This window comes from Malaya genurostris, chromosome 2 (genome assembly GCF_030247185.1).
Source record: "Malaya genurostris strain Urasoe2022 chromosome 2, Malgen_1.1, whole genome shotgun sequence".
NCBI classification, from domain to species: Eukaryota; Metazoa; Arthropoda; class Insecta; order Diptera; family Culicidae; genus Malaya; species Malaya genurostris.
Genome location: NC_080571.1, coordinates 278,834,696 through 278,857,699, shown reverse-complemented (window position 1 = coordinate 278,857,699; position 23,004 = coordinate 278,834,696). Strand labels below are relative to the sequence as shown.

General features: G+C 37.4%; 1 protein-coding gene across 2 annotated transcripts in view; it reads right to left on the bottom strand.

Moving 5' to 3' along the window:
- Nucleotides 1-23,004, bottom strand: part of LOC131430237 (rab3 GTPase-activating protein catalytic subunit) — a 507,058-nt gene that overhangs the window by 4,597 nt on the left and 479,457 nt on the right. For both annotated transcript variants that reach the window (XM_058595027.1, XM_058595029.1), the window contains exon 2: nt 1,993-2,198. In XM_058595027.1, coding sequence (XP_058451010.1) covers nt 1,993-2,198 — 206 coding nt within the window. The remainder of the gene's footprint in view (nt 1-1,992; nt 2,199-23,004) is intronic.

Here is a 23,004-nt window from a genome sequence, read left to right as displayed (position 1 = left end):
TATTGACAGGTAGAACAACCTCGTCATCATCTTCTTCTAATGTCAGTTATGCTAGTATAACAGGTAGAAATCTACCACTTAATTCTTCTAATGTAAATAATCAAAACACAGGACGGCCTTGCAGTTCATCTTCTAACGAAAACAATTTATTAATTAAATGCCATTTGCTTCTTTGAATGAAGTTGATTTAGGCGATACGAACTGAAAATAAAATGATCTACCTACAAGATCAACTTTTTCAAATGATCATCCAAATGAATTTGACTTCATCACTTTTTGAAGCATTTCAAATCGGATGGCAATTTGCAAATAATATTATAATGAATTTAATATTTAACAGTGATGTTAAATAATTATTTGAATATTTTAAATTGGAATGCTCGATCTTTGAAATTGAGTGAAGATGAATTTTATAATTTTCTCAAAGTTCACAAAATTCATATTGCCATTGTGACAGACACTTTTCTTAAACCAAATGTCAAATTGAAAAGTAATCCACATTATGTGGTTCATCGATTTGACAGGTTTACTGGAATGGGTGGTGGAGTTGCCAATTTTGTCCAACGACAAATTAAACATCGAATTTCACCTTCTTTCAATACTAAAGTTATTGAAAGCTTGGGAACCGAAGTTGCAACCATTCATGGATTTTATTTCATCGCTGGAGCATATTTGCCATTCCAATGCACCGGCGAACAATTAAATTTCTTTAAATGCGATTTGCAAAAACTCACAAGATATCGACCGAAATTTTTCGTAATAAGGGATGTAAATGCTAAGCATGTCCAGTGGAATTGTAGGTAAAATAATAGTAATGGTAAAATACTTCATAATCAACTCTCTGCTGGTTTCTTCACAGTTCTTCATCCCAGTAATCCGACTTGTTTCAAACTAGCAAACCCTAAATTCGAATTATTTTCGCACCAAAATGAAAAGATTTTCTGCAGTTTTTTGGAGCATCGGTCTAATGTCGTTTTTCCTTGATATCAAACCTAATCAAGTTTCCACTCTAACTGCTGTCAAACCGTTAGCTTGAAGCCAGTTTTGATGATGTTGAACTGAACATCGAGTCACTTTCGAACCAGGTTTTTATATCAGGTTTGCTCAAGCCCCCGTTGCTTAGTGCGAACCCAACACAGTTTCGTTAGAAGTGTTTGTTTGATGAAACTATCCTGGGTCAGTTTCAGTTTTCTCGAGCGAAAACGACGTAAGTGACGGTTTGAAATTTGAAACACATTTCTCCCTGTAGTTCAGGATTAACTTTTATTTGGGCTTTTTATTTTATTAGTAAAGTGAGTTTGATCCATTTTGAAGGTTTTGACCATTATTTCCGGTACTTTAGGTACCGGATTCTGGGAACCGATATATCCGATAAGAGTTTGTGTGGTTTTTAACTTACAAAACCTGTAAACCAGAGGAATTAATTTACCATTTTTGAAAAATTTGATCATCCTTACATCTTTTTCTATGAAGGTAAACTTTTGAATTTGGAGTTTTTCTACTCGTCACTCTGTAATTCCAGAACCGGAAGTCAGATCCATACCAAATTAAAAAAAAAAACAATTCTTTGGGACAATAGTACAAGTATTCATTTGAGCCCAAATTTTCTAAAATTGGTTCAGACAGCTCGGAGAAATGTGAGTGCACATATTTTTCTCTCTCTTACACACGCATACATACACACACAGACATTTTGCGTACTCGACGAACTGAGTCGAATGGTATATGACACTTGGTCCTCCGTGCCTCGGTTCTAAAATCGGGTTTCACAGTGAGAAAGACAAAAACGTCGAATACGAAGAAAAAATATTTGTTTCCTCAAACTCTAACTTCTAGTAATCTGGATATAACCGTATTTTGTTATTCTTATATCGGTTCAGATATTTAGGCCGAATAGTAAAGTAACCCATTGAAATCTTCCCAAAAACAAATCATGTTTTCGAAAACAAACATTTTACACGTACTCAAACAGTAATGCAGTTGGGAGCTTACCATTCTGGTCACGCTCATCGTCCGAACAATCGAAGAACTCATCTTCCGATTCGTGGCCCAGCTCGTGGGATTTTACCGGTCCAGCACCGGTCATGGCGAAAGGTAATCCTCCCTCACGGATCCTCCGGCGTTCCATGCAAATGTTGAGCATTTGAAGTTTCTGGTGGAGCAAACAGGTTCTTGAATCTGGAAAGCCGGCCGCAATTCTGGAAAGAAAGAGAAAAAAAACTATGTTGAAGCTAGGGAACGATTGGAATTGGAAAGTGTTCTCGTAAGAATTTTCACTCCACTCAACGCTGCTTGAAGGCTTGAAGATCGAAATGATCCCCACTTTACGTTCTGACCACAACAGTTGGCTAGTGGATCGTTTCAAGGGCCGCACAAAAAACGTTATAGAAATGCGAACACTTCCAAGTATCCCGCAGGAGAATTCGCCACTTCGAACGTGGAACAATGGAATTCAGAATTATAATTATCAATAGGGAAATAAAACAGACAGTAGTAGGGTGTTCAAGGGCACGGTCATCGGAGCACTTTCGGATTCTCTCACTTGCAATGTGTCTTAGTGCAAAGTGGACTGTTCTAGATGAGAACAATTACGACAGGATTGGCAAATGGTTTCTACGAGAAAGACATGATAATTGCATGATAAAATAGTTTCGTAGCAATGTGAGATAGAGTTCAGTATTCTCTAACCGGGAACCTCTACACTAAAACACAGTCTTGGGAACCGCATCTGCTTGAAAACTTTCGCCTGGATAACGAATTTTTTTTCGGTACGAGAAAACTAACATGATTTGCATTTATTAGGAAAAGCAATGGAAACATAATAATTGCTACAGGCTAATAAACATAGAAATTGGAACTGCGGTTTACGAAACAATCATCCACTTGAGGGCTTTCTGATTATCATGGTTAATTACAAGCCTCACTTGAACTTGTTTCCAATCGGATAATTTGTTTAATCCAGTTCCGATCCCAACATCTTAGTGATCACCGATCGCGGAAGGTTTGATTGGTGGCTATGGGAAAACATATTGCAAAACAAACAAACAAAAAAAACATGTCGAGTGGGGCACCCTACGTAGCCCAAAACAACACTAGTAGGCAATTTCATAGAAATGCACTGCGCAAAACCGATAATAATGAAGTGGATTTGCACTGAAGATACGGGCAGTGGTATGGACTTCATCACAGGGAATAGCTTTCTTGCTCTACCGGGATGAATAGAAAATCGTACTGCAAAAAATATATCCATCATTTGATATCAATTCAGGTTTGTTTTATTGGCCAGTTGTCATTTGAGCATTCGGAATCTTTCAAAAAAAATTTCACGAACCGAAAGTAGCTCTTCTATCTGGAGCTACTTTCGCTACCATACCAGGTAAACTTGAACTGCTTATAATCAGTTTTCAAAGTTTCCGTGTTATTTTTCAGATACCTGTCAAGATACAGATCAGATACCATAACATTCTGATGAGTTAAGTAACGCTACTCATGATAGTCTCAAAACGATGGATTCGAAACAATTACGTGTGTTGGTTTATCAATGCATTTTGATAAAAAACATGTAAACTTAGCTAGGCACAGTGGTCCCAAACATGTCAAAACAGCTTTGGAGCTTTCATGTCTACAGAAGAATTTCTGTTTGAAATAGTCCGCTTCTTTTAATATAATCAAAGTTGTCATTAATCCACCTACAAGTGAGTTAAAATAATTATTTTGCATACAATAAGAGACATAGTATTTATGTCTTTTGAAAAGTTGTAGATCATATTGAAACAAGAAAACATGCTGAAGACATGAACACTTTAAAATGCATTGGTGTCGAGATATGATGCATTGTTTATTGGAGACCTCCACGATCAAGTTTTTCCATTATAACTTTTTTCAATGAATTTTTAGAATTTTCGGATGTTCTACAATTATATTTTATTTATCAAAATACATGTTTTTGTTAAAGGTTGCATATTTTTAAGTTCACAAACTAAAAAGTTTTCGAGCAATTTAATTATTAAATACTACATATTCAAGTATCAATATCTCGAAAATGTGGAAATATGTGGAACCAATTTCAATAAAGTTTGGAAGTATGATCAGAACACTGTCAGAAAAATTAGTAGTCACAACTTAAATTCGCTTAAATTCATATGAAAACACACTTTTAAAAAAGTATCCTGTATGGGTGCTACATACATATAAGGGAATATTAGAACATGATGTCTCAAGATTTATCGAGGATTGCTCGATAAATCTTGAGACATCAGCATCGTATAGTTGAGTATTTTGAGGTTATGTTTGATTGCGACTGGGGTGATAATTGTGGGGAATCTGGAAAAACAACTTTATCAGTCTAAGAATACAAACGAATGCTGTTTACTGCCCAACGTTTCGGACTTTGGTGTAGGCCGGAGTTTTCAAGGAAAACTGGAAAATTTATTGTCCTACAGTAACGAAAAAACATGCACCGCTGAACAAATTATGCAATGTAAAACTTACTAAAGTCTATCGTTTATAGTCAAAATGATATTGTCTGACGCTACGTTGTATGATCAATTTTAGAACATGCTTTAAGATACTACGAATACAAATGGTGATTTATAAAAATCATGAATCAAAAACTATTTAAATTTGAGTATTTTGATGGTATGTGTGCTCAGAACACATTGTCCTTCGAGTCAACTTACTGTGTTATTTACAGAAAGTTTCGAAATTCGGTTCGACGGTGAACGGAATTATCTCGAGAAAAATTTTATGTCATTTTCAATCCAATTAACATCTGAAAATTTTCAGGGCCATTGTCATGAAAATGTTTTCCTTTTTCCATGTTTTCACCAGACGACTTCAGTGTTTGTGGCCTTGAAGCATTCAATTTCTATAGTAGCTGTTCAATATCCTTCTATGTATAATATGTTAAATGTTTGCCATCTTATCAGCGTTTTGTGTTTTTTGTTGAAGAACCTTCGATCCCAACGCACAGTGGTTCGAATCAATAAAAACGTGGACATAAATCAGTAGCTGCCAAACCGTTCTTTTAATGTATATAGTTGCTTTTAAGAAATTATTTACAAATATATATACCGCGTAATTTGATTCTATCCCTAATTGTTCATGGCCTACTTTGACAAAAAATATAACCATAACTTTTTTTTCTGAAGTGATAGAAAATTTTTTCTTCTACAAAATTTTAAAACTATTGAAAATAATTTACTTTGTCAAATACACCAAAAGTCTAGGTCGCACCGTTTCGGATATACAAAGCGTTTTTATGGCAACCCCCTTAAAACAGTTTTTTATTTATAACTTGTTTCGTGTTATTTTGTTATGCACATTTTCTTTGGAATAATTGAAGGAAATTAAAAATCCCATATTTTTGTTGAAGGTAGTGCATAGGTTTGTTGTTTCCTGGCAAAGTTATACAACATTTTACCTTTTTCTAACCTAAAAACCTTCATAAAACCTTACACCGAAGCGAAATGTGCAACTTTATGCAGCAAATTTTTACAAATTTTATAGGAAAGGATATACCCAATACTATAAAACAAATCTAAGTGGAACTCGATGAAACTTTTTTTTAGGCCTTTTCAAAGTTAGTTTTAGTTATTGAATTATGACAACCCCCTTAAAACTAGTTTTCTAATTATAACTTGTTTCAAGTTTTTTTAATCCTTACCTTGTTTGAAATAGTTGTAGAAAATATAAAAACCCATAATTTTGTAGAAGGTAATGCATAGGTTTATTTTTTTCTGGAAAAGTTATGCATCATTTGACCTATTTTTACCTAGGAAACCTGTACCGAACCGAAATATGCAACTCAATGTAACAAACATTTACAATACTTATAGGAAAATATATTCCTAATCTAATTTATTTTCCAATGAGAATATCCTGAGTACTATTCGTGTGATTCATTTTCACTATGGCCATGCTGAAACCATCAATGGTTAATAAACGGAGGGCGTCACGCGTCTGCTATTTCTGTAACTCACTTTTGCAGTGAGCCGCTCACTGCAATTCGCTCCTGAGCTATTCCAGTGAATCGAATCTTTAAAGAGCTATCAGCTCACAGCTCTTTTTAAAAGAACCGCAGCTCACCAGTTCACCGCACTGGTAAGCAGGGATGCCAGGTTCACATATTAATCTGTGTTTCACAGATTTTCAACCTTTTGAACAGATTTGAAAAATGGCACAGATTTCTGAAAATGGTCACAGATTTACACAAATTCGGAAATCGATCACAGATTTTTAAAATTGATCACAGTTTAGCATCAAAAATTACAGAGCGGTAGAAAATAGTGAGACCTTTTTTTTTGCTTACCAAAATGATTCCGATTAGCTATTATGGAAACGGGTAAACGTGCACAGATTTGGCACAGACAGGTTTTTGGCTTAATCAAAGAATTTTGAAAAAATGACCTGGCATCCCTGCTGGTAAGGTGGAAACAAGCTACTAGTTGAACGGATCTTCGTCTCTTGAAGAGAGAGTTATAAATGAGAAGAAATGTGTGCATGAGCTCTTGTCAGTTCTTCCAAATGTGCATCTATCCTTCTTTAACAGATTGAATGAGCCATTGTAAATAAGAAATCTTACCTCTTGCACAGTAGGCTAAGGTACATTCAGGGATGCCACTTTTGCAGATATTCTCAAATGTGACATAATAATAATTCGCAGACAAGTTAGTTCGCATAGCATTGTTCTTTGTGCATCAATGATTTCGATCATGCATATGAAAGAAAAACGGAGTAAGAAAAATGGCGCAAAAAACGGCGCTCAAAACAAACCTTCAGTTCAATCTAAATGAGCTGATGAGCTGATACATTGAATCGATTCCCTTTAGTGAGCTGATCGGTTCGAAGTTGCTCACCGGTATGAGCTGTTTCGCACATCTCTGAGATCTCGCACGATCAACATATCGTCTTAAAAAACGTGTTGCTTAGCAATCACTCAATTTATTTACACGTTTAAAAATGAAATCTCTTCGTAATGGTTTGTACTTTTACAATACTTTTTCATATTTTGTTTGGAAAACATTTTTCCATTTTTTTAATATGTGTTGAACTTTTGATAATTTTTCGGATTTTCAAAATTTAACCCTCAGGGTACGGACTATAAAAAAGTTACGTTCAGTACGGACAGGGTTAGCCTAACCCGGCGACTTTGATTGGGTGTATATCGAGCTGTACTTTGTCAATTTGAATAATTTTTTTTTATTTTGTGTGAAATTGTCTCAAAAATATAATAGAGTTGTCAGATTAATCATTTAACTGATTGAAAAAAAAATTATAATGAAAAATGTGAACGGGTCTTGATTTTTTTTTGTAAAAATCGTTTTTTTTTTCAAAATGCTGTAACTTTTTGAAAAAAAAAATATTAACATTGTATAACTCGCATTTGAAAGGTAAAAAGTAGTTCTTACAAATGTCCATAACGGTTTTTTGATTTATTCCAAAAACTATATTTTTTTTGAGTTAGCGAAAAAACGTTGTTTCGTTGATTTATGATGATAAAGGTTAAAATTAATTACTTTGAGCGTAAAAAAAATGTTTCTCAGATATTGTTGAGTAGTATCATATAAATAAATACCAAACATAATTGTTAAAGGCGAATATTTATTATTAAAAAGTTACCGCACTCGCAGCACAGTTTCGCTACGTGCTCTTTACACATCGCCTTATGACATCTAAGGCACTTATAATACGTTTTTCGGTCAAAGGAACTTGGACATAAGTTACATCTGCTTCTTCTTCGCCTGACAATGGCTCTCCTTCAGATTCTGCGTCTGTTTCAGAATCGTGAGAACTTTCCTCTTCCGCACCTACGGCGTCGTCGGTGTCACTGTCATTCTCTGTAACGCTGTCCTCCTCGTTTTCCTTGTACAACTCCTCCAAAGCAACAACGCTTCGAGTGATTCGACGCGTTGCCATGTTTTTAATGCGTGTTCTTTAACAAAAAATTACAAGAAACAAAATTTAATGAGTTATAATTCACTACGAGCAGCAAAGATTTCGATATAAGACGTACGTTCAAGTGATTCAGATCTACTACAATACTTCGCTTACACCATGTACAACGCGTTATTTTGATGTTAGAATATACAAAATTAAGTAAAGAGTACGTATTCTTACTTACCTTTTTATTCCTCAGCGGCAAACAGACGAAAATTAAAACTTAATTTTTTTGAAATTTTGGATTTTGTAACGTTCGATACGGACTGGGTGTACCACACCCGAGCACAATGTTTATATGTGTCTAGCTCGGACACAAAGCGGAGACTGACTCTGCCGCTTGGGCCTCTAATAGTGTGTACCTATAAGTTTTTCCCCCCCTGGTCCGGACCCCCCTCGCCGACTTCTCTTCGTATGGCGCTTCTTTCAAATTTCGCTCGGGTTACGGTAACCCAGTCCGTACCCTGAGGGTTAAAACTAACTTTGAAAAGGCCTCAAAAATTGCATCGAGTTCCACCTATATTTTTTCTAATATTGTTAATTGTCAAAAAGTAAACAAAACAAAAATTACAACAATTTGCTTAAGTTGCGTGTGCAAGCATGAGCTTGCTTGTTTTTGCGTGTTTTCGCGCACTTTGTAGTAGATACTTAGGTAGGGGAAAGTCTTATAAAGCGCCCCTGCTAGCCAAAATGCCCCCTTTCCTTTCTTAAGCATTGAAGACTTTTCTGAACCAAAGTTTTATCATTAACACTATCTTTTCGTAGGATCTTTCTGCTATGCAAGTTTGGTGGTTGTCGTTTGCAGGAAAGTATGAAAAAACTAAAAAATTCATTTAGCAGCTTTTCGATGTAAAGTTTTGCTTCGACTAAAAATATGTTTTATCCGCTATTTCTTTGACATACTGATTATCTCAAAACAGTAACTTTATGGACATTTCAAGAAGCATAATGCATCATTGTTGTAGGATAAAATGTCTTTTGTTGTGTGTCATGCCATTGATTTGTTGTGGACATATTTTACGGCTGCTGGGGCATTATGTCTGAGGCGAGCGAAAAAAACTAAGAATGTGGCCGTTTTGGAAAATGTGTTTATATCAATCAATTCTCATCTTTTCTATTGGAGTCATTGAAAATTATGTTCCTCATCCGTATTGCAATGAAATACATACATTCTCGAGGAAAATATATCAATACACTTGGAAATATCTCAATGTTTTCTTAAGGGGGGCATATTATAACACTTTACCACTAGAGGGAGATTCTGCGTAGATAAATTAAAAAAAACTGTTTTTAAAATAAAGTAAGTATATTTAAAAAAATATTTTTTTTACATTATTTATATCTTCAGCAAAAATACTTCAAATGTTTTTTTCTTCAAAATGAGATAGAAAACAAAACTTTTTTTTGTGAAAAAATAAATATTTTTTTTCGAAATTGGTACTACCCCCTAAACGAAAATTAAGGTGCCACTTTCAAAAGAAGCGTAATATAATCTTGTGAAACTTTTTCGAAGACACGTTAGATCTTAAAAATCAGAGAAAGTCAGTACAGACTTTTGACCGTCTTTTTCCAGTGTTGGACCACTGTGCGACGGAGAAGATTTTCACAAATTTTGACAAAATCATGTAAAATTGTGGAAGCGGTTTGGAATTCATCATGCCAGTGTTAAAACTATCATTAATAAGTTTGGGGAACACTATTCTTTGGATGAGCTATTAGGAAGAGGCAGAAAACCCGGTTCTTCCAACCCGAAACTGGACCAGAAAGTGGTATCTCTAATCATGAAGAACAATTCAATGCCAATACGTTATTTGGCCAAAAAAGAGCAGGAACGAGTGTCGGTATGATTCAGCGTATTAAGAGGATAAATCACTTGAAGACTTACAAGTATCAGAAAATCTAGAAACAAAGTGTAGAACAGAGCAGCAACAAGGACCCGAAAATTGTATTCGCGTGTTTTGCAGTGTCCGGATGCATGCGTTTTGATGGACGATGAGACTTATGTAAAGGGGACTCGAAAACCCTTCCAGGTCCACAATACTTTACTGTCGTCGTTGGAGAGGATGTGAGCGATGCGGACAGGTCGATTCAAGTGGAGAAATTCGGTCGAAAGGTACTGGTATGACAAGCAATATGTTCCTGAGGTTTGAAGTCAATCATTTTTTACACTACCGGAACTGTTAATGCAGAAATCTATCGATCTGAGTGTCTCCAGAAGAGATTGCTGCCTTTATATAAGAAGCATAGTTCACCTTCACTGTTTTGGTCGGATTTAGCGTCGGCTCGCTATGCTAAAACCACTATCAATAGGTTTGCGGTATAAATTTCATTGAGAAAAATATCAATCCACCAAATTGCCCTCAGCTTCGACCCATCGAAAGTTACTGGGCAATTGTGAAGAGGGTCTTCAAGAATACTGGTAAGGCAGCTGGAAACATGCAGGAGTTCAAAAAAATTTGGGCTCAAGCGTCCAAAAAATGTGATGCAACACTTGTCCGGAACTTGATGAAGAGCGTTCGATCAAAAGTTCGAGAATTCGTGAAGGAATAACTTAAATTTCATCCGATTTTCATTATGCTCAATTTGAACCTGTTACAATAAAGGATCAATTTTTAGTTTGAATGAAATATCGTTTTTTATCATAATTTGAAAGATACACTCCTTAGATGGCCCATGCGCAAGGTCCAATTTTGGCACACTCTCCAACAAATCGACCGGTATTTCACGAATATTTTTTTGGGATGCATTAGTAGCTCTTGCAATGCTTCTGGCTGGTCTTCACTCCAGATGCGGCAATTTTGTTTGTTGACGTATCCATTCAACCAGAAATAAGCTTCGTCGCTGAACACAAACTTTCGATAGTAGAATAGATCTTCCTTCAACTTTGCAGCGCCCATAAAATAAGATAAAATTATTCACCAAAAGACGATTCATGAATCATTTACAGACCAAACTGAACAGGTTTGACAATGACAAAAGACACGATTCACGCGTGATCTGTCAAAAACAGTGTTGCCAAAAAAATGCAAGCAAAAAAATCACTCTTTATACTGTGAAACTTTCTTTCAGATTCCCTTTTTTTCCCAATCCTGCCATATACTAGTTGTCTTTTGTAAGCTTAAACAATGAGAGGTTTGTTCCAAAAGCTCATCTCAAAATTATGTTAGGTTCTGTTGTTGGCATTTACACCGATCTCATAGATTATGCCACGTCTACAGGACATTTTCCGAACTCGTTGGAGGGCACTTTTGTCAACTGTTACATTAATGTATGTAAATGAAAGCTGTGCCGAAATACAAATCTAGAATGAAAAAATGAAACACTGACAATGGGTCGTAAGTCAACAATAGAGAGAAGGCCTTTTGTTCCGTTTATGGTTTATATCTTAAATATTCGCTTTTCGTAATAGTTAAAGGAACGTCCTGCGCCCTCTCGCAGCGTCATCCTTGCGCCAGTGTCTCTGCCTAATGGCTTGTGAATGATTTATTAAGACGACGATCTCAGAATGGTTAGATTCGGTTTATTACCCCGTCACGATAGAAAACCGCGTCTCCCAAGCAGGATATATTTTCTTTGGCCCATGCATACACTTTAGACGTACGCTTGCATGTCCCCAGTGGAACGGGGTGTGTGTCCATCAGCAAACACATAAAGATCCACTGACGTGCCATGGTTCCACTAAATTATTGATGGCTTTGATCGAATGACGGGTGCTAAAGTTGAACGAAAATGAAATTTGTGCTCCATCGCACTGGGATCACTTTCGCGACCAACGTTGGATGTCAGCCGTGGGGCGTGGTTCAATGTGATACATTCAAAGCCACTGCTGCGGACCTTGATTGACGGTACGACGCGGATACAGACAATAAATGATGTACGGCGACACACCGGATTGATACATGTGTCAATAGACCTCGGATCATGGTCTGATGTCTTTTATGTTGTCCGGTGTGTCATCGGTCAACCACTAACTGGTATAGTGTATGCTATGTTTTTTTTCATTGGATGTAGCCTACCCGGTTTGTCGATTTGTTAACAGTATCAAATGATTAGTGAATTAAAACAGGAAAAAGTGATATTGAAAGTATCGTGATATCTTTCATGCAATAGAAAGAACGGTTCCATGGATAATTCTAACGAAACGCAGTAGGCCATTTTACGGCACATTCAGAACGAAACTTCTTTCAAGTAAATATTGGACACAGATGACAGCTGATTCAATGGAGAAATAAATTTTCCCTATTCGACCATCCGGTTTAGACAGAATCGTTACCATGTTCAACGGCAAACGCCTCGTGATTTAACGGACCAGCCAGCATCTTGAAAAAAAAATGGTTTAAATGGCATAAAGCTAGACGTTGCATTGTGAGCTCACTAGCCCAGACCGGAGATCTCTGCGGAAGCCCGGGTGCATAATTATCATTGCTAGAGCATTAGTCGTCGGCAGCATGCGGCGCAGCATGATGCTGTTCTTCGACTCGCTCACCACAGGTACTACTCCCGGTGCCTCCCGCATGTCGACAAGAAACAGGCGCGAACCAGAACTACAAATAAAGATGCTGATTTGCTGATCGTGCCACGATGCTGAATACAATTATCCATCCACTGCTGCATTCATGTTTTGCCTCCTCGCACCCCAGGATGGACTAGTTGGCGCCGAAATGGAACAACGTACCGGCGGCGGCGGCGGCGGCGGCGAGGGGTAATCCGTAATCAGTTTAAAGCTCCAGTCGGAATCGCGCTAGCTGATAAGCAGCAACTGCAACGGTACAGACAGAAGCAGTGTTATGCCGATGCATTTCTCCGTTCGTCCATCCATCTCTCTCTGTGTGTGTACGTTTTTTTTCTTACGGCTCTCGATGCATCTAAAAAACCAGCGTTGAGTCTGTCGAGTAAGGGGCCGCGAAGGAATCAGAGTGTGCAGAGGAATCATGAACATGAAAGCGATTTGTGTTAGGGGTTTTCTGTTCAATTTGCTTAGCAAACAACTGGGAGAGCTCTCTTTTCGCGGAAAAAAACATTTCTTGGCAAAAAAGCTAAAATCTAGTTCAGCCAGTATAAGATTAACATAATTAGCTTGAAAGCACACTTCCATGGTGGAAAATTTGAGTTTTTTATTGTTTGGAAGGCCTTGAAAACTTATCAAAATACAATGATTTCTATGAGGAGAAAACACACACACACACACAAACTAAGCTGGAACATGCCGAAGGCTATCGATTTTATTAGTTCAATTAATTGATGATTTAATTAATTATAATGCCATTATTGTTTTATGGATTGGGCACCGATCAGCAAGGAAAAGCGAAATCGTTTTTGTGAGATGCCGAGGGCACTTTTTAGCAGTACTTAAGACTGGGATAACTTCTTGAATTATAACATTGTTGTCACTAATAGTACTGTTGTTGTACCGTTTAATTCTACTAAGGAGTGTATCGATAAGTAGTTAGCAACATTCAAACAGTTATTACTCTGAAATGGCTTAATTTTTTGCAGCGTGTTTTGCGGTGACATGTTTGTTTACATGTCAATAACAGCTGCGCAATCGATTGGTTTCGGTACGGTTCATCGTTTCAATGATGAGTCGAATTGATCCGGAAACGCGAAAGTAAATTCTGCACACTTGGTGCTCAGAAAGTGGTGTCACGTACAACGAAATTGTAAAACGGGTGAAAGTGCACCAAACCAGTGTCAAAAATATTCGCCCTTATTCTGAATAACGACGTATTGATTTTTCGATCGAATGTGGTTCGATAGAATCATAGCTACCTTTGATTTTGCTAGCGTTATGGGGAATACAATTGAAATACGAGGGAAAAAACGATACGACGTTATTCAGAATAAAGGCGATTATCGAGAAGTTCGGTAAGACCCTTTCCATGAAGGATTTGCCCCGATCTGGTAGAAAAACGGGTCCCAGCCAGCCCGGCCGGGACTTAAAAGTGGTTGAGTACATCAGGAAAAAACCCATCGGCGTCGACGCGGGATTTGGCCAAGCAGTTCAACACCAGCATCGGAATGATTCAACGGATCAAAGTTCGGAACTCCCTGAAAACGTACAAGAAACAGAAGGTGCCGGAAAAGTCTCTGGTACAGCAAGTTCAGGCCAAAACAAGAGCGCGAAAACTGTATAACCGGATTCTACAGAATAAAGACGGATGCATCCTGTTCGACGACGAAACCTACGCCAAGGAAGACTCTCGAGCGCTGCCCGGACCGCAATATTATACGAAATCGGTGTACCATGACCTGGACGACGCTGACACCACGGTGGCGATGGAAAAGTTTGGGCAGAAGGTGTTGGCCTGGCAAGCAATTTGTACCTGTGGTTTGCGGTCGTCGATTTTCTTCACGAAGGGCACAACTAACGCCAAGGTGTACGAGGAAGAATGTTTGAAGAAGAGAATGCTGCCATTGTACAGAAAGCATAAGGCTCCTCCTCTCTTCTGGGCGCATTTGGCTTCAGCCCACTACGCCAACTCCGTTCTACAGTGATTGTCAAAAAATAATGTACAATTCGTGGAAAAGGACATCAACCCACCGAACTGCCCGGATCTTCGGCCAATTGAAAGGTATTGGGCAATTGTCAAGCGGCACTTTCGGAAGGAAGGTACAGTGTCCCAAAACATGCAGGAGTTCAAAAAAAAAACTAGACAGCTGCCACCAGGAAAGTCACAAAAGTAACTGTGCAGAATTTAATGAAGAATGTCAAGTCCAAAGTGCGAGCGTTTCACAGAAACTAGGATTTTCTTCAATATAATCAGTGAAATGCATAAAAATGTAATTTTTCTACAATATATCGAAAACTGATGTCAAAATATGTTTTTTCGCTTTTTATTCAATAATCAATGTTGCTAACTACTTTTCGATACACTCCTTATATCATTACACTCTCACAAAGTCAGAATTTTCACAGTCACTGTTTTCACAAAAGTGTATCAAACGTTATAATACAAATACGTATTTCGGAATGTTATTTACATCCTTCTTCAGTGTATCGGTTCTATAGTTATTAGGTTGTCGTGTGCTGATCACTTCAACTCTGGGGAATCCAGTCTCCAGTTGGTGGTCAGCAGTAGCTGATGAGATGGATCTTACATGGGGATTGCCCAGATGACAAACCTTATTCTGAATAACGACGTATTGATTTATCGATCGAATGTGGTTCGATCGAGTTCTAGCTACCTTTGAATGAAAAATCAATACGTCGTTATTCAGAATAATGGTGAACGTTTGCTCCTGTGGGCCCCCGGGAAAATCGTTAATAGTTATAATATCAGAAATTATAACTAAGCTCAAGATAGAGTGGCGGGCAATTTTCTATGTACTATCAAAATATGACCCTTCGATCACTTCGTTCCACTGCCAAAAGTTTACATTGAACTAAAACTTTTCATTAGATTTGAACTATTCCAATGTCTGTTTCACCTGAGAAAACGTAAACTGGCCCACACGCTAACACATGGGCTGAAAAGCCCTGGGCCTAACAAAGAGAATCAAATTTTTTTTTGTTCAAAATTAACTTTATTCATCAATATAATCTACGTCAGAAGCAACGCAATCATTCCAGCGCCGGTCTAACATTTTAACACCACTTTTGTAAAACGATTTATCTTTTGCCTGAAAATAGGCCTCAGTTCAGCGATAACCTTTTCATTCGTGCGAAATTGCTTACCGACGAGCATTTTTTCAGGTCTGCGAACAGCCAGTAGTCGCTGGGGGCCCAATCTGGCGAATACGGTGGATGTGGGAGCAATTCAAAGTTCATTTCATGTAGTTCTGCCATTGTTTTGATTGACTTGTGACACGGTGCGTTGTCGCGATGAAACGAATTTTTTTATTTGCAATTTCAGCCTTCGAAATATCCAATAACATTATATAATATTTATTGTTAATGGTATTTCCTTTCTCAAGATAGTCGATGAATATTACACCACGCACATCCCAAAATACCGAAGCCACACCCGATCAGATGCACATAACAAAATCATAACACAAGTATATCAACAGTTGATATGTATAACAATAATTAACAAATGAAAACAGTTGAAAGTTAAAACTTATGATATCAATATAATAACAAAATCAGTTATGGTGTTTTATTTATGCGAGAGTTATAATAATGTTCATTAATTCAAAAACGAGCTTAATCCACCTAGCAGTGAGATGATACCTTTTTTTATCAATCCGCATGTGTTTATTTCTTGAATATTCTTCGGTGTTTCAGTTTTCATGACATTATTCTAATGTCCGTCGTTTTAAGTGGCAATTAGAGATTTTAATCACTCAATACTTTGTAATGGCGAAACTGCAAATCGGGTCGAATTTGAATCTAAAAATTTGATTAAACATTCCATGATATGTCGAAATAATTTCCACTTTAGAGTTTAGGGTAATTTAAGGTACTTCTAGAGCCGGTATGTCCCGGGTTGGCGGTTCAATGCATAGGACGTTGGTCTTACAAACCAGTTGTCGTATGTTCGAGCCCCGACCTGGAAGGATTCTTAGTGTCAGTAGGATCCATAGTACTAGCCATGCAATGATTCTGTACGCTAAGAATCGGCTGCGAAGTCAGAAAGGCCAAATTCCACGAAAGGAATGTAATGCCAAGACTTTGCTAGAGCCGGTATTCAGGAACCATCATAACCCAAATCGATTCGTATGCAATATTTTTGAACCCAACTTTAAAGCTTTTCGGGATTGTCATATTCTATATCGCCTTGAATTTTAAAAATTCATCATCCTACAATTCCAAAATCGGAAGTCAGAATTGGATAAAATTGGATTTATTTTGATTTGAACTTTTGTTTCTGAAATTCGATTTGACTTTTTTTGAGAAAACGGATGAGCTTTGAGAAACGATTCGATACTGGAACCGGAATTCGAAATTCGGTGTAGCCGAAGTCAGACAAATTCACCAGAGTAGCTGTATAGTTTACATTTGTTTCAAAATGTTTGAAAATCAGTGTAGACATCTTCGAGAAATCGTAGTGCGAATTAAATCCGAATCGAAAACTCATTACCACTAAAAATGAAATAAGTTTATTTGGTTATCGACTATCCAAATCTGCTAACCCGATAAACCTGATTAATTTATGTGAAATGTACATTTTTATACTAATCACCTTGTATCTCCTAAACCAGAAGTCGGATCTGACTGAAAAACAAGATGTTTTATAGAATCTTAAAACTTTTCATTTGAATCTTAGATGATTCTTAGATTTCATTTCAATCTTAGATCGGTTCCGCCATCTACGAGAAAAATGAATTACACAGTTTTAGTTTCGTTTCACATATCATCCTGTAGTTCCGAAACCAGAGGTCGGAACCAAACATAAACCAGGAACCTTTTTTGGGAGTATATGACTTTTCATATGAATCTGAGTTTGTAGAAAACGGTTGAGTCATCCCCGAAAAAAATTGAGTGAAATTATTTGTCACACACGCATTTGCTGATCTCGACGAACTGATTCGAATGGTATATGGCTGTTATGTTCTTCCAGCATTTATTGCTGTAAGTAGTTTAAATCAATATAATTATGGAATTGCTTTCAACTCGAAAATTCTGCCATTATCTGGTTTACATATGACATATTCGAACGAATATGTTGCCAAAAACGAGCCGTGCTGAAATTGGTCGGAGGCAAAATATAAAAATGGACGGATTTTAACAATCTATGGCTTGTTGGATAGGTATTACCGTGCGGAATCTAAGTCTGAAAATATATTTTGTTTTCAAGGTCAATTGTGACAGATACTATCAAAAAACTGAAAATATTGACATAAAACTTCGTATAACTCAAAAAGTAAAGATCCGATCTCAAAACCATTCAATAGCGTTCTGGGTGACGGGGAGACCTTTCATTTGCGACTGGTTTGATCAAAATCAGTCCAGCCATCTCTGAGATCTCGACCTCTTAGTTGACAACACACATTCAGACACACACACACACACACACGCGGACATTTGCTCAGTTCGTCGAGCTGAATCGATTGGTATATGTCATTCGGCCCTCCGGGCCTCGGAAAATTTTTCTAAAGTTTGAGCGAATTCTACACCTATTTTTTATAAATATAAAAAAAGGTAAAAATTAGTTCTTCCGTTGCTTTATATCGAGATATAGTGATCAGAATTCTATTCTATCTAACAAGGTTTCTTTACGTTTCGTCTTATGAGAAATGTTGAAATCGGTGATATGCGGCTACAGCACAAAAATGTGTTTTAACCAAAACCCCTAAATTATTATATCTAACTATTGTTGTAAATTTCTGTTATCGGACTTTTGTATTTATATCAAATTCAAAAATAATTTTTAAACAAACGTTCCAAAATCTGTAACGATTTTGTTACTGCTAGAGTCTTTTTTGTAATGATTTTTGATATTTTAACTGCTTATCAGCCGAAAATATTTCAAAATTTGTTACAAAATATTTTTGGAATATTTATTCCAGTTGTTATAATTTTGCTATTATCAACTGATCGGGTAACCTTTCCAACCGATTGTTGTGCTTTCGGGCGGTTCACCAGTTGCTGTCCACTGAGATGACGATCGTTTTGATTTCGGAGTGAAGTGATGAATCCATGTTTTATCCATTGTCACATATCGACGCAAAAACTCTGGTTTGTAGCGTTTAAACATGGCCAAACACTCCATAACACTTTTCAAGCAAAAAATTATTACAGCAGATCATTTTATTCTGCAATATATATAAAACATTTTTATAAAAGGAACGGAGGTTAGAACAAATAAAAAACAACCAAGTTTAGTTTCTCTTCAGAATGTTGTGACACGATCACAAACATTTTCTTTACTATTCTAGGAAAAACATTGTATACATTGTAGTAAATTAGTTTAAAAATTTTAGTAACTTAGTTAAGAAATATGAACGATTACGGAGATGAATTACTGGGATAACAGAAAAAAGTGTTATATCATAAGATATTTCTTGCAAATGTCCAAATATTTATTTCAGTTGTCAAAATATTGCGAGAGCAAAGCCACTCCAATGAATCTTTTGGATGGGCAAAAAGTGCTTTAAACACCCACTCCCTCCTTCTTTATAACGTGTATCAAATTGAACAAAGCAAGCTGTGTGTATCATTCGTAAAGGCGTGTCTTGTTTTCTTCTTTCTTGACAGGTACGTACAGTACGGTTTTGTATCGTCATTTTATATAGCGGTTTGCAAGCTTGGACACTCATTGCCCAGTAATTGCGGAACCGAAAGTCGAATCCGGATGACATTTCAGCTTTTGCGACAATGTGAGCTTTAATTTAAATCAAGATTTGTAAAAATCGGTTCAAACAACACTGAGAAATCGAAATGAGTTCTACTTTTGTAGTTTTTCTTCACTACTTTCGGTGCTTCCCGAACAGCAAATAGTTGTAGCCTAATTGAGTTTATATGCCCACAAACTAACAAGTTCTGCAAACTAGAAGAATTTATCAGTAAATTTTATGATATTTTACCATCTTTTGTGGAAGAATACTCATGAAATGAAAAACTACTGACCCGAAAAGATCAAAGAATTTTATTGGCATTGATTTCCTTGACGTTATCATAACTCGACTGCCCTGGGTTTGCTCTTATCGTATTCAACATCTCCAAATGCAGCTTTTAATTCATAGCTCCATCAAGAAACACGTTGTGATCTTGTCTAGGCTACCCGCTAAAAAATAAAAATCTTTAACCGTACTCGACCCGAACCCGAAAAACTGTGGTAGTCATGTTGAAATACCCGAAATCCGACGCTATTTTTTACCCGCACCCGTTGAAAATGAAAAAAATCGTTACCCGTACCCGACCCGAAACAGACTCATCATTTTTTTCCTGTACCCGAACCCGACCCGTAGCCGTCGTTTCCGGGTTCACCCTGAGCTACTTGCGTTTGCTGGTCAATGACAGCCAAACGATCTGTTCATATCGCAATGCCGTGACCAATACGTGGCCCTATGAACTCGAACACTTTACCTTGTGCACCAGAACTGACTGTATTTCACACATCTCATATACATCCAATTAAAAATTTCAAGTATCTCTTGTCGCTGTATTAGTGTCTTGTTCGTGAGCATGAGTTACTGCTCAGATTCAAGAGGAGAAGGAGTAATCTCAGCTCAGCTCTGAGATTTGTAATTCTCTCTGTCACGTATGGCTCTGAAAACTTGTATGCACACCTTCAGGAGAGGCTTTAGTGGCTTATGCTTATGGCAGTTGAAAACAAATCGCTGTCTCAGTTTGCAACGTCGATGCGGTTTTATTAATGAAGTTACAAGCGAATATCCATTCCTTAATCTTGAGTTTTCGCTTTCGACGAACTGTTACATCTGATATCATACCATATTAGCATTTAGCAGTGGACAACAAGTATATTTTGTCACGAGACGCCACTGACAACCTGTTAACTATCCTGTAGAAGTTCCGATCGTCGTTCCTGTTTCTGTTTTTGCGAGTACTTGTGCGTAATTGTCATATTTATTCTAGCAGATTTTTTTAGTGTTTCGAACACATAACTAAGTAAAGATTTCTCTAGGTTTCGTTTTCGACTTTTCACAGTGCACAGCAGCTTAAATTGAATAGCAATTCTTGTTGAGTTTTGCAGGTACGATATTGGAAAAAGAAACGGAATGTGCTTAGCTCCCAAATGTCATTTGTGTGTTGTAGGACATGTTTACTTGTTTAGCACGTTAATAATTATAATTATAGCGAGATAAAATGCTACACCATGTTTGTGTTCTATAAACCTCTGAAAAAAGTATCATCTTTCTCGATGCGTAAACCATGTTTCACACTTTATAGTAATTGCTTTTACAATTCTGGTGCTAACTTTTCTTCTTGTAGGCACTTTTAATGGTTCACGTGCAGTCATATCTTTTCCCCGGCTTTATTCTCCAGGCTTTTATTCCCTGCTCCCCTTACCGAAAACAAACGTTCTCATCGCCTCTAGCGGAAATGTAACCTAATTGTTCAGGCCGAGCCTTCCGGTCTTTACACACTGAAACGAGAACAAATTAATACGTTAGTTTGAGCTTCCTCCCGTAATTAGGAGCCGTATTCTTAGTCAGTCCGAAGAGGGAGAAGGCGACGTGAGTCAAGACCTTCATAAATTAAATAGCGGAGTGCGTGACACTTGGTACCGTCTACTTGAGAATGTGTCACGGGCCACAGCACCGGGTGGGATAGAACCGACACTTCCATCGGCTAATTTTGTTTCTTGCTCCAGTACGATGCAACGCAGGACAGGTGTGTTTGGCCGTCTCGGTTTCCACTTTCAAGACGGAACAACCGTACCCGGGATGGACAGGACAAGTGACTGGTCCCCGTTTACCAGCATTGGTAGGATACTACTTTCCCGTCTCGGCAGGTTGTTGATTTCTAACGGTGTTCTGACGCGGGCTCACCTCTGAAATTAGCATAATTGATAGGCTGTGTGCTTCGTGGGAAGAATTCAAACGTATGTTTGTTTTTACTTGCCCGAGCGCGAAAGCACTTGTGGGTGTTGAGATGATAGGAGGTGTGCGTTGAAATTTGTTTATTTTAAATTAGCTCATGAGAGTTGAATAAATATTTACAAAGGACACTATTATTGACATAGGAGTTGGATTGGCGTTAGTGGAAAAAAAAGTACGAATTGTTTTCAATTTTAGTTGAACAAACATTTCGGGTTCGCCGATGGTAGAAATTGTTTCACTCTCAGTTGAAGATTTTTTAAATTATTTTTTGTCTAAATATTTATGTAGTCCTTGCATTGTATGTTAATATAAAATTTCTTGTTTGCGTCAGAAAGTAATTACCACAAAAGGTGAACGTTTTCTAGTACCATGTACGAAACTGAAATTAACTCCGAAATATTACAAGTCAGGAACCGTCATTGCAAGTGTCAACATACCAACAACAACATCAGTAGCAACCAACAACAACAACAACACCCGCCCCGAAAGTAGTTATGAATGAGCGATGAATTTACAGTCACCGCTAGCTTACTGCTAGCGACCACCGAAACATGAATCGTGTCGTTGAGTTCATTTCGGTCGCAAAGCATGCCAACCATCTATCGGCTAGGGCGTTTACTTGGAAACGATAAGGTTCATCCGACTGGTGCCGACTTCGTGTTGATCCGATGAACTGCAATCAGCCGGTTTGTTGGGTAGCATCGCTTATTATGTGTACCGTATGGGACGAAGGGAGAGCACGAGATCGGTATGCTTATGCTCTGCTATCGGGTGATTCAACTCGTGCGGGTAATGAAGCGGGATGCGACACGAATTAACCTGGAGAGGCGAAAGAGAGAGAGAAAGCGAGCGAGCGCATGTTGTCAGTGAAACAACCAAGTGAGCGAGAATCGTTGGTGGCAGCGTAGAGCAGAGCATAAAAAGAAAGTGTAGAATTCTCGTCGACCCGAGAAAAGTGTGATATTTTGTTATGAACAGAAATGATGTATGTTTTTCAATTCTAGAGATTTGAAATTGTGTTTGAGTTTTTGTTAGTAAAAAGTTTGATAGTACCAATTATCTCTCCCCGGACCGGACCTGCCTAAAAACGTATACACAGAAAAAACATAGAGCTTAATTTAGCTAAATACTGTCATTTTCGAAATACAACGATTATAGAATAAATTTTACTGACAATTTTAAACATTTGGTCACTTTTGAACATTTTTCGAGTCTTGTTAGCCTAAAATCAAATATTCCTGAAAGAGTAGGTAATTTTTTACTTCAATGGTTCCATTAATTCAGTGATATGGTGATTTTGCGTGTCGATCTGTTAGGTAATGTTTCGAACGGCACGAACCGTAAATATAAAATGTTGCTGGCTGTTTTCGGCTAATCATAGTTTAATTTGGCAACAATACTTCCCGTGAGATATCGGAAACTTTTTGAGCATGATTTCTAAAACACGTTCATGCAATCACAAGATGATTATTTTGTACTTCATTCTTTACATCTGGATTATCTTTTACTGTTTTACTTGGAACAACCGATAGATACTTTTCTGTCCGACCACAGTAAGTACACCAACGTATTTGAAGACAATATCTGGCATATTTGTGAAAAACAAATGGATAACGA